This window comes from Panthera tigris, chromosome B3, assembly GCF_018350195.1.
Source record: "Panthera tigris isolate Pti1 chromosome B3, P.tigris_Pti1_mat1.1, whole genome shotgun sequence".
Taxonomy (NCBI): Eukaryota; Metazoa; Chordata; class Mammalia; order Carnivora; family Felidae; genus Panthera; species Panthera tigris.
Genome location: NC_056665.1, coordinates 70097437 through 70110854, shown reverse-complemented (window position 1 = coordinate 70110854; position 13418 = coordinate 70097437). Strand labels below are relative to the sequence as shown.

At 37.6% G+C, this 13418-nt stretch overlaps 1 protein-coding gene across 1 annotated transcript; it reads left to right on the top strand.

Annotated features, from left to right (window-relative positions):
- The first annotated feature begins 11298 nt into the window (after positions 1-11298).
- Positions 11299-12240, top strand: LOC102968980 (olfactory receptor 4K13-like). Its single transcript, XM_007087486.2, has one exon. It carries the CDS (start codon positions 11299-11301, stop codon positions 12238-12240), a length of 942 nt encoding a protein of 313 aa, XP_007087548.1.
- Positions 12241-13418: the final 1178 nt, after the last annotated feature.

Sequence of the window (13418 nt, the reverse complement as noted above, 5' to 3'; positions counted from 1 at the left end):
CAGCTCTGCTCAGAGAGCAGGAAGGCTGGAGGACAACAAGAGGGAGAGTTGTTGAGCCCCGGACGACAGAGCGCAGCCTGGCAGGGAACAAAGGCGCTCGCCAGCACCATCTCCCTCGCCCATCTCCCAGCCAAAATCCCAAAGGGAACCAGTTCCTGCCAGGGATCTTGCTTGCACCTTGCAAACACCCAACCCTGTGCTTCTGTGGATCCATCCCTCCGGCGGGTCTGACTCCCTCCCAGTGCTGCAGGGCCCCTCCCAAAGCCGATCTCTGAAGGAAAAGCTAGCTGAGCCTGCCCCTCCCGCCCCTGTGCACCTTGCCGATCCACCCCTGCTAATACGCCAGATCCCCAGCACCACAAGCCTGGCAGTGTGCAAGTAGCCAGAAGGGCCACGCCACCCCACAGTGAATACCGCCCCTAAGAGAGGGGAAGAGAAGGCACAACCAGTCTGACTGTGGCCCCAGCGGTGGGCTGGGGGCAGACATCAGGTCTGACTGTGGCCAGCCTACCAACGCAAGTTATTCAAGACAGCACAGGGGAAGTGCCCCGCAGTCCCGCACCACTCCAGGGACTATCCAAAATGACGAAATGGAAGAATTCCCCTCAGAAAAACGTCCAGGAAATAACAACAGCTAATGAAATGATCAAAAATGATTTAAACAATACAAGAGAAAGGGAATTTAGAATAATAGTCATAAAATTAATCGCTGGGCTTGAAAACAGTATAAAGGACAGCAGAGAATCTCTTGCTACAGAGATCAAGGGACTAAGGAACAGCCAGGAGGAGCTAAAAAATGCTATCAATGAGTTGCAAAATAAAATGGAGACAACTACAGCTCGGATTGAAGAGGCAGAGGAGAGAATAGGTGAACTAGAAGATAAAGTTATGGAAAAAGAGGAAGCTGAGAGAAACAGAGATAAAAAAATCCAGGAGTATGAGGGGAAAATTAGAGAACTAAGTGATACACTAAAGAGAAATAATCTATGCATAATTGGTATTCCAGAGGAGGAAGAGAGAGGGAAAGGTGCTGAAGGGGTACTTGAAGAAATAATAGCTGAGAACTTCCCTGATCTGTGGAAGGAAAAGGCATTGAAATCCAAGAGGCACAGAGAACTCCCTTCAGACGTAACTTGAATCGATCTTCTGCACGACATATCATAGTGAAACTGGCAAAATACAAGGATAAAGAGAAAATTCTGAAAGCAGCTAGAGATAAACGTGCTCTAACATATAAAGGGAGACCTATAAGACTCGTGACTGATCTCTCTACTGAAACTTGGCAGGCCAAAAGGAATGGCAGGGTATCTTCAATGTGATGAACAGAAAAAATATGCAGCCGAAAATCCTTTATCCAGCAAGTCTGTCATTTAGAATAGAAGGAGAGATAAAGGTCTTCCCAAACAAACAAAAACTGAAGGAATTTGTCACCACTAAACCAGCCCTACAAGAGATCCTAAGGGGAATCCTGTGAGACAAAGTACCAGAGTCATCCCTACAAGCATGAAACCTAAGGACACCACATTGACTCTAAACCCATATCTTTCTATAAACATTGAATGTAAATGGACTAAATGCGTCAACCAAAAGACATAGGGTATCAAAATGGATAAAAAAACAAGACCCATCTATCTGCTGTCTACAAGAGACTCATTTTAGACCTGAGGACACCTTCAGATTGAGAGTGAGGGGATGGAGAACTACTTATCATGCCACTGGAAGTCAAAAGAAAGCTGGAGTAGCCATACTTATATCAGACAAATTAGACTTTAAATTAAAGGCTGTAACAAGAGATGAAGAAGGGCATTATATAATAATCACAGAGTCTATCCATTAGGAAGAGCTAACAATTATAAATGTCTATGCCCCGAATACAGAAGTCCCAAATATATAAAACAATTACTCATAAACATAAGCAACCTTATTGATAAGAATGTGGTAATTTCAGAGGACTTTAACACTCCGCTTACAGAACTGGATAGATCATCTAGACACAGGGTCAATAAAGAAACAAGGGCCTGAATGATACATTGGATCAGATGGACTTGACAGATATATTTAGAACTCTGCATCCCAAAGCAACAGAATATACTTTCTTCTCGACTGCACATGGAACATTCTCCAAGATAGATCACATACTGGGTCACAAAACAGCCCTTCATAAGTATACAAGAATTGAAATCATACAATGCATACTTTCAGACCACAATGCTATGAAGCTTGAAATCAACCACAGGAAAAAGTCTAGAAAATCTCCAAAAACATGGAGGTTAAAGAACACTCTACTAAAGAATGAATGGACCAACAAGGCAATTAGAGAAGAAATTAAAAAATATATGGAAACAAACGAAAATGAAAATACAACAATCCAAAAGCTTTGGGATGCAGTGAAGGCAGTCCTGAGAGGAAAATACATTGCAATCCAGGCCTATCTCAAGAAACAAGAAAAATCCCAAATACAAAATCTAACAGCACACCGAAAGGAAATAGAATCAGAAGAAGAGAAACAATAAAGATCAGAGCAGAAATAAACAATATAGAATCTAAAAAAACTGTAGAGCAGATCAATGAAACCAAGAGTTGGTTTTTTGAAAAAATAAACAAAATTGATAAACCTCTAGCCAGGCTTCTCAAAAAGAAAAAGGAGATGACCCATATAGATAAAATCATGAAATCATGAAATCATGAAAATGGAATTATTACAACCAATCCCTCAGAGATACAAGCAATTATCAGGGAATACTATGAAAAATTATATGCCAACAAACTGGACAACCTGGAAGAAATGGACAAATTACTAAACACCCACACTCTTCCAAAACTCAATCAGGAGGAAATAGAAAGCTTGAACAGACCCATAACCAGCGAAGAAATTGAATCAGTCATCAAAAATCTCCCAACAAATAAGAGTCCAGGACCAGACGGCTTCCCAGGGGAGTTCTACCAGACGTTTAAAGCAGAGATAATACCTATCCTTCTCAAGCTGTTCCAAAAAATAGAAAGGGAAGGAAAACTTCCAGACTCATTCTATGAAGACAGTATTACTTTGATTCCTAAACCAGACAGAGACCCAGTAAAAAAAAGAGAACTACAGGCCAATATCCCTGATGAATATGGATGCAAAAATTCTCAAGAAGATACTAGCAAATCGAATTCAACAGCATATAAAAAGAATTATTCACCATGATCAAGTGGGATTCATTCCTTGGATGCAGGGCTGGTTCAACATTCGCAAATCAATCAACGTGATACAACACATTAATAAAAGAAAAGATAAGAATAATATGATCCTGTCAATCGATGCAGAAAAGGCCTTTGACAAAATTCAGCAACCTTTCTTAATAAAAACCCTCGAGAAAGTCGGGATAGAAGGAACATACTTAAAGATCATAAAAGCCATTTATGAAAAGCCCACAGCTAACATCATCCTCAATGGGAAAAAACTGAGAACTTTTTCCCTGAGATCAGGAACACGACAGCGATGGCCACTCTCACCGCTGTTGTTTAACATAGTGTTGGAAGTTCTAGCATCAGCTATCAGACAACAAAAGGAAATCAAAGGCATCAAAATTGGCAAAGATGAAGTTAAGCTTTCACTTTTTGCAGATGACATGATATTATACATGGAAAATCAGATAGACTCCACCATAAGTCTGCTAGAACTGATACATGAATTCAGCAAAGTTGTAGGATACAAAATCAACGTACAGAAATCAGTTGCATTCTTATACACTAATAATGAAGCAACAGAAACACAAATAAAGAAACCGATCCCATTCACAACTGCACCAAGAAGCATAAAGTACCTAGGAATAAATCTAACCAAAGATGTAAAATATCTGTATGCTGAAAAGTATAGAAAGCTTATGAAGGAAATTGAAGAAGATATAAAGAAATGGAAAAATATTCTGTGCTCATGGATTGGAAGAATAAATATTGTCAAAATGTCCATACTACCCAAAGCCATCTACACATTCAATGCAATCCCAATCAAAATTGCACCAGCATTCTTCTCAAAGCTAGAACAAGCAATCCTAAAATTTATATGGAACCACAAGAGGCCCCGAATAGTCAAAGTAATTTTGAAGAAGAAGACCAAAGCAGGAGGCATTACAATCCCAGACTTTAGCCTCTACTACAAATCTGTAATCATCAAGACAGCATGGTATTGGCACAAAACCAGACACATAGACCAATGGAATAGAATAGAAACCCCAGAACTAGACCACAAACATATGGCCAACTCATCTTTGACAAAGCAGGAAAGAACATCCAATGGATAAAAGACAGTCTCTTTAACAAATGGTGCTGGGAGAACTGGACAGCAACATGCAGAAAATTGAAACTAAACCACTTTCTCACACCATTCACAAAAATAAACTCAAAATGGATAAAGGACCTGAATGGGAGACAGGAAACCATCAAAACCCTAGAGGAGAAAGCAGGAAAAGACCTCTCTGACCTCAGCCGTAGCAATTTCTTACTTGACACATCCCCAAAGACAAGGGAATTAAAAGCAAAAATGAACTACTGAGACCTTATGAAGATAAAAATCTTCTGCACAGCAAAGGAAACAACCAACAAAACTAAAAGGCAACCAACGGAATGGGAAAAGATATTTGCAAATGACATATCAGTAAAAGGGCTAGTATCCAAAATCTATAAAGAGCTCACCAAAGTCCACACCTGAAAAACAAATAACCCAGTGAAGAAATGGGTAGAAAATATGAATAGACACTTCTCTAAAGAAGACATCCAGATGGCCAACAGGCACATGAAAAGATGCTCAACGTCGCTCCTCATCAGGGAAATACAAATCAAAACCACACTCAGATATCACCTCACGCTAGTCAGAGTGGCCAAAATGAACAAATCAGGAGACTATAGATGCTGGCGAGGATGTGGAGAAACGGGAACCCTCTTGCACTGTTGGTGGGAATGCAAATTGGTGCAGCAACTCCGGAAAACAGTGTGGAGGTCCTCAAAAAATTAAAAATAGACCTACCCTATGACCCAGCAGTAGCACTGCTAGGAATTTACCCAAGGGATACAGGAGTACTGATGCATTGGGGCACTTGTACCCCAATGTTTATAGCAGCACTCCCAACAATAGCCAAATTATGGAAAGAGCCTAAATGTCCATCAACTGATGAATGGATAAAGAAATTGTGGTTTATAGACACAATGGAGTACTACGTGGCAATGAGAAAGAATGAAATCTGGCCCTTTGTAGCAACATGGATGGAACTGGAGAGTGTGATGCTAAGTGAAATAAGCCATACAGAGAAAGACAGATACCATATGGTTTCACTCTTATGTGGATCCTGAGAAACTTAACAGAAACCCATGGGGGAGGGGAAGGAAAATAAAAAGGTTAGAGTGGGAGAGAGCCAAAGCATAAGAGACTCTTAAAAACTGAGAACAAACTGAGGGTTGATGGGGGGTGGGAGGGAGGGGAGGGTGGTTGATGGGTATTGAGGAGGGCACCCTTTTGGGATGAGCACTGGGTGTTGTATGGAAACCAATTTGACAATAAACTTCATATATTGAAAAAAATAAAATAAAATAGTTTGTCACAAAATATTTGTAAAAATTCCACACGCCATATTAATATTCCAGACAGAATGAATAAGAAAAGGATGTGTGCCATTACAGACCCATTTTCCTTCCAATCCATTCTTTCCATTTCTACAAATTAGCTCTGTATTACTGCAAGCCCTAATCCATGAAGAAGGCTTTTCCAGCACGCTAAGTCAATTGACCTCCAGATGGTTACAAATGGGTATCAATGTTAGATTAATAAAGAGTGGGAGGAAAGGAGAATAAAAACACACACACACACACACACAAACACACACACACACACACGCTGCCTTAGCCCAAATGTCTGCAGTTCCTTGGCTCACTCTGGAACTCAGCAACACTTCTGTGACTCTAGTTCGCCTGGTGAAATTGGCCACTACATTTCTCACCTTTGTATACAAGACGCTATACACAGAATAACTCTCTCCTAAAGAAGTCCACACCTTAATCATGGAAACGTGTGAATATGTTAACTAATATGGCAAATAGAACTTTAAAGATATGATTGGTTATAAACCTTGAGATGGGGAGATTATCCTGGATAGTCTGGATGGCCTCAATGTAATGCATGAATATTTAAAAGCATTGAACTTTTCATGAATCCAAAGAAAAAAGAAGCCAGGAAGGATGAGACTTCAGGAAGCTTTGATTCACTGTTTCTGGCTCTGAAGAGGAAGAAGACATGACCAAGGAATATAGGCAATGTCTAGAAAGTGAGAATAACCCCTGACTAAAAATCAGCAAAGAAATGGAGATGTTATTGTACAACAATGTGGAACTAAATTTGGCCCATAGCCAGTATGAGTCTGAGAATGGTTTCTCCCTCAAAGCCTCCAGTAGGGAATATTGTCCTACCAACAACTTGATTGTATCCTAGTAAGACCAATGTTGGATTTTGGACCTACATGACTGTAAAATAATAAATTTGTGTTGAAAGAAGTCCCTATCTTTATGGAAATGTGTTAAGCAAGAAGAAGAAAATGAATACATGATCACACTCTTGGGCTGCGTGCGGTAAGACTGCATCTTCTCTTGCCCCTCCAGCTTAGTTTTGGTTGTAGGTTCCTGCTGATGATCATCTTTGGTTTCCCTGAACATTTACTGTTAACAACTCAGATATTTTGTCACTTGAGTCCTTGACATCCTTCTGTCACTTTGTCACTTAACATCCGTTTTATATATGTATATTGTCTAACTGACAGCGTTTTAACTATAACTATTTACATTACTAAATGTTAGTATAAAAACTAACACATTTCTAATTAGACTTGAGAAAATGTGAAGTTGGGAGACAAAGGGCATAACTCTCTCAGGAGTGAGCCCTTACAATAAATTTTCACCAAGTAGCTGCGTGATAATACTGTTTACCTACATCTTACCACTTACTTACATCTTTGCCACTTCTACTTGTAAGGAAGGTAGCACAGTGTCACTTAATGAATTCAGGCATCTGTTACTAATGAAGGATGGGAGAAATCTACTCACCAGACTGCATACATGGGCTGGACACATTGCTAAACTGAGCACTGGTAAGGAAAATGAAGAACTGTGATTAGCGCAGGTTAGTGAGATGCAGCCTTGCGGCCAGTGCTGGAAACATCATGGAAGTGCACAGACACCTGATTCCAAGAAAATGAGCTTTCATTTTCAAGAAAGATGGAAGTGTCATGTTTGAGAAACTAACAAGTTACTCTAAAATTCTAGTTAATGGAATATGGCACAAGAAATGTATTAGAAAAATGTTATTAATGTTTGTTGATCCTTTTACCAGTAACCTAAAACAAAGAAGACAATGAACTGGGGTAAAAATTACAAAAGAACTTTCCACAAGAAGCCATGTACCACTCTTATGTGGATCCTGAGAAACTTAACAGAAGACCATGGGGAAGGGGAAGGGGAAAAAAAGTTAGAGAGGGAGAGAGCCAAACCATAAGAGATTCTTAAAAACTGAGAATAAACTGAGGGTTGATGGGAAGTGGGAGGGAGGGGAGGGTGCGTGATGGGCATTGAGGAGGGCACCTGTTGGGATGAGCACTGGGTGTTGTATGGAATCCAATTTGACAATAAATTTCATATTAAAAAAAAAGAAACCATGTACCATGTAAATATGTAAAAAAATGGAAACAATAGCAATGAAATCAATTATATTTAAGGAAAAGACCATATTAAGTAGGGCATCAAAGTAGAAAATATGCAAACTTACATTTAACAAAACACGTGTTACTACCCCCCCCCCAAAATGTGTTGATGATCAACATGGGAAATTTTTGTTGTGTCATACAAGTAGGTAGATATTTAGAGTGACATATAATCCTTCTGGAAGAAAGACTCAATTTTGTAATTCTGTTTCTTTTTTCTACCTTTCATATTGTTTAATACTGTGAAATCAAAACATCAGTGGAACTTATTTAAACTTAGAAAATAAACCAATTTAATTTAGAATAAAACATTATGAAAATAGTCAAGATCACTCTGAATTAAAAAAGCAATGAGATCAGACTTGCCTTTCCATACATTAATTATACTATAAACTAATGAGTAATAAAATATATAGTACCTCCTCAAAAATTATCAGGGAAACAAAACAGTAAATGGGTGCACCTGAAGAAGAGTCTGATCTATCAGGAAATTTAAAAAGGTTATAAAGAAAGCATAACAAATTCTTAGTGGAATGAAGTATTATTTAATTGCAATGATGGAAAATCATTTCACATTATTTCTCAAAAGTCCAGAGAGATTCAAGTTTAAATGTGAAAATCTCATCCTTAATAAAATGTAGAATTTAAATAATCTAGAATATTTATATTTTTCCTAAATATCACATTTATCAATGCTTTTTGGAGAAAGCAAACTACAGGAAAAGAATGAACATCATGCAAAATTTTCATAATTCAACTCTATTTCTATCTCTCCACTACCACCTGAGTCATGGATTGTTGCCTTTAAAATATTTTCAATTTTATAGATGAAAAATGCATCTCATTTCTGTAATGTGAAAAGTCTTTTTTAATAATCCCAATTACTATTTTACTGCCAGTCTCTGAGGAATCTAAAACAATCAAATGAGTTCTCTCTTTTGTGCCTCCTACCAAGGGATACACATATATACTGCTGTCTTTTGAAGTCCAGAGAAGAAAATAAAGTCACTGAATGATGAAGATTAAGCATCCATTTCATACTGATGTTACTTCTGAGGTCCAAGTGCATACTGGTAGGTTACATAATCCTGACATGCTACTCTACCAATATGCCACGCTGATCGCATTATTTTCATTAGTAACATTAAATGTGTCCATAAATGATACACACATATGCCAAAAATGATAACTGAGGGGAGGACTGAAAGGGGAAAATTAAACTGGAACCAACCTGATCTTGTTACAATTGAAAAAAAATACAAAAATCAGAAAATACTATACCAATAATTACTGGAAAGTAAGATTATGATCCAGCAATCCAGGCCAAATAAATTATTCTTAGAGAAGAGAAATCTAGGTATGTTCTAATTTTTTGGCTATGCATATCAGGTTGAATTAATTTATTCTTTCAGTTATAGCAGAAATATAGAGAAAGTTCCTTTGTTGTTTTTAAAAATGCAAGGATAAAACGCTCGATTCATGACTTTGAAAATAATAGAATGTCACCACTCATAAAATATTGGTGGTATCATTATACTTGTTAGAAATTGCTAGAAAAGCATATGAGAAAATGCAACTTTCCTATGCTAACAGTCTGGAAATGACCAAGTAGTTAAACACTTAATAAGCCAGAAAAAATTAGAAATAGCATCTTGTCTAGAACTTTGTCTTTGCCAGACCCTTGTGTACCTAAAGCTGCACTTATTTCATACTTCAGAGAAATACGGAAGGTCCCAGGACTATAGTTTAGATAAGATCATTGTCTTACAGATGAGTGCAAAGCACAAATAAGAAATATAGATTCACATCTGTGAATGAGAACTAAGATGTCCATTTTTGTTTTATTACCTTGTTAAAGAAGAAATTTTTATGCTATTCTGAATGATAGTGTCAAAAATGGAAGATTATGGGCCATTTACAAGAACTGTGTGTGTTAGTGATAGTAACCATGCATAGACTAGAGAATATGATTAAATGTTTATTATGGTTATCTAGATATACTATATTCTTAAAAATTTTAACTGTGTAACTAAAAGGGTGAAATATACTCCCCAAATCACGTATATTCTATTTTCTTTTCTGACAATCTGCATTAGCCCTGGGTCTAGGCTCTCATAAAAGCAAGGAAAAGACTCAAGATCAACAACATGCCTGGAATAAGACTTGAAAAATAGAGCTAAAATCAGCCAAACAAGGAAGGTCTTAAGTAGGTGAATTTAAATTGATTGAGCACTGACCTATTCTTTTTACTTGTGTGTATTTTTTGAAAGTTCATTTAGCTTGGCTGAATCCACTTCAGGCAGCAAGCAACATAATATCTATGACTTTTTTCCATGTTTGACAAAGGTAAAAGTTAAAAGAACTTTAAAGAAAATAATTGTGAGGAAGTACAAGTTCAAGTAGGCTAAGTAATCCAAGACAGTACTCTCTTCAAAGAATATATCACATTTTCAGTTTTGTTAGGTCATGTTTACAAAGAAAATGTTTCACCATACTCTTTATCCCTCACTAATGGAGGAAAGAGGAACAAGACTACAAAGGAAAACTTCACTAGTCCTACTAGTAGTGATTTAGGTATTTCTATACACTCAGATATATTATAACATATGACTTAACAAATATCAGAGGGTTGCCTGGGTGGCTCAGTCGGTTAAGCATCTGACTTTGGTTCAGGTCATGATCTCACGGCTTGTGAGTTCAAGCTCTGCATTGGGCTCTGTTCTGACAGCTCAGAGACTAGAGCTAGCTTTGGATTCTGTGTCCCCTCCCCTGGTCACACTCTCTCTCTCAAAAATAAAGAATAAAAAATATTACATAAAAATGGTTATTTGATCCAATTTTCCAACAACGGGATAAGAATGCACAGATGGGACACTTTATGTCTGATCATATGAAATGAAGAGTTAGGCAATATTTAGATGAGCATCTGTAGTTTTGAGAGTCAATCTGGGTCATTCAAGTCTAAAAACCTTAATCTTTCCTCAGTAATTGGGTTTGATCTCAGTTAATGATATAACTGTTTCCGCATTCAATCTTCTAACAACAATATGTTCATGAACAATATGTTCATGATGTATAATTAGTGCTTTTCAAGAAGCATAATGCACTTTATGTGATTTCAGCAATATTTAATATGGCAAACTTTTTACTGCATACTGGAATGTCACAAAAAATGTCAGTAAATGCACTTCCTGCAAGAGATAAAATTTATCTTGCTTTTGCCTTCCAAAATTCCTTTATATCATTCTAATAAATTAAATGCTCACACACAGTCTGATCTGCAGCTGAACAAGAAAGGAGAGGTTTTCTCTAATGTCCAACTGACCTTGCCCCTACCAACCAATACACCCATTTTATTTAGTTGTCTCCATTCCCTCCAGTTTATATACTATGTGGTCCAGTGAAATATCTCCTGTAAAATACGAAAGAAGTAGTCATAGTAGCAACAGGGTTGTTTGCCTGGATAAGAGACAGTATGTGAGTAAAGATCAAGTTTATGGACTTGTCAGTCCCTATGACATTCTGTGTGTTTTTCCCTCTTCTAGGCAACCTCTGATAAACTCATACAAAAGGATGAATGGATGTCCCCAACAACAGATCAAGTGTGTCTGAGTTCATCTTGCTGGGACTTTCCACTTCTCGAGAAATTCAAATATTCTTTTTTGCAGTCTTCTTCCTTGTCTATGTAGCCATCATAGTAGGAAACCTCCTCATTGTGATCTCCGTGATAGTTGATACGCATCTTCACTCCCCCATGTATTTCTTTCTGGCAAATTTATCATTTTTTGATTTATGTCTTTCTTCTGCTGCAACTCCCAAAATGATTGCAGACCTCCTTAGAAAACGCAAGACCATCTCCCTGTGGGGCTGCATGGCTCAGATGTTTTTTATGCACTTCTTTGGGGGTGGAGAGATGTCTCTTCTGATAGCTATGGCCATAGACAGGTATGTTGCCATATGCAAGCCCTTGCAGTATCAGACCATTATGAATCGCAGGGTGCTCATTGGGTTTCTGCTGCTCTCATGGGCAATTGGGTCCATACATACCACAAGCCAGATGGTTTTCACTGTAGGTTTACCCTTCTGTGGTCCCAATGTTGTGGACAGCATTTTCTGTGACCTTCCCCTGGTCATCAAGCTTGCCTGCACTGAGACCTATATCCTAGAGCTCTTGGTGATTGCAAATAGTGGCTTCCTGTCCCTGATCTGCTTCATTCTCCTGCTCATATCCTACATTGTCATGCTGGTCACCATCTGGCAGCACTCCTCCAGTGCATCCTCTAAGGCAGTGTCCACACTGTCTGCTCACATCACTGTGGTCACTCTCTTCTTTGGTCCTGCTATCTTCATCTATGTTTTCCCGTTCAAGAGTTACTCTGTAGATAAGTTTCTTTCTGTGTTTTACTCTATAATCACCCCTCTCCTTAATCCAATTATTTACACTCTGAGGAATCAAGAAATGAAAGCAGCCATTAAGAGACTCAGCAGCCAGCATATTGGCTCTTGGCTCACTTCCTAAAGAACGTTTATAACAGCTGATTGTTTTGTGTTCTCTGCTATTGGGGTTTTGATATTAAATATCAAATTTAATATTTATCAGAACAATCAAAATTAAAAATTTAAAGACTTTCAATTTCCTCCCTCAAAATTCATGGAATATTAAGGTCAGTTTTATTAAAAATCTAATGGAAAATGTTCATAGCAGTAATTTAATACATAAATTAGTGTGCATTCATTACTTCCTTGTACTTTCTTTTCTTAGAAGTCAGGGAAACGACCCTGATGACTGTTTAAAATATCCAATCATATGTCTTCTTACAAAAATTTTATAGTTTTAATGGCCCAGTATGTAAAAATGGGTAAACTTAGTAAGATAGCACACTATACGGTGTTTATTATCAATTTTTATTTCTAAAGTTATATTAAGTAACTTCATAGGTGTTAAACCATCCATCAATATTTGTTAACCATATGGAGTCTTCACAGAGGCATTGTGATTTGAATGGGGATAAGAATACTTTCTCACTATATAGCCTCAATATGCTAATCATCTTTAGTAGAATGTAAAAAATATGCCTAAAAATAAATGTTTCCAACATACCTTTGTGTACTCAAATAGTTTTCTAAGAATCAATATCAACACAAATATTACAGATTAAAACCATGAACTGCTCAGTGCAGCTTGCTGTACCAGATAACATAAACACAATGATTTTTCAACTGAATTCAGTCATTTATGAAACAGTAAAAAAATATTTACTAGGTACCAAGCACTGTCCAAAGCAATACAGATATATGGTTATGGTTATAGACACAGACCTGGTCCCTGCTCTGGAGAGAATATCAAAGCGAGAGATCTATGTCAGGAGTGGTTGTCTCAGAAGATCATTTTAAGGAGAGATGTTTATACCAACACATTAAGAAAGCCCTAGCATTAGACATTTGTGCAAGGAAAAGAACATTCCAGGAAAAGGCCAGTATACATAGACATTGTGAAGTGAGAAAGAGTTTGTAAGTATTAAAAGTAAACCTTGTGAACGAGATGGATGAATAAAAGGGAAAAGATCTATGCCGAGATTTTTTTTTAATTTTTAATGTTTATTTATTTTTGAGAGAGAGAGAGTATGTGTGAGGGGGGAAGGAACAGAGACAGATGGAGACACAAAATCTGAAGCAGGCTCCAGGCTCTGAGCTGTC

Coding starts and splice junctions, on each gene's coding strand:
- LOC102968980 (XM_007087486.2), top strand. CDS start 11,299: ATGGATGTCCCCAACAACAGATCAAGTGTGTCTGAGTTCATCTTGCTG.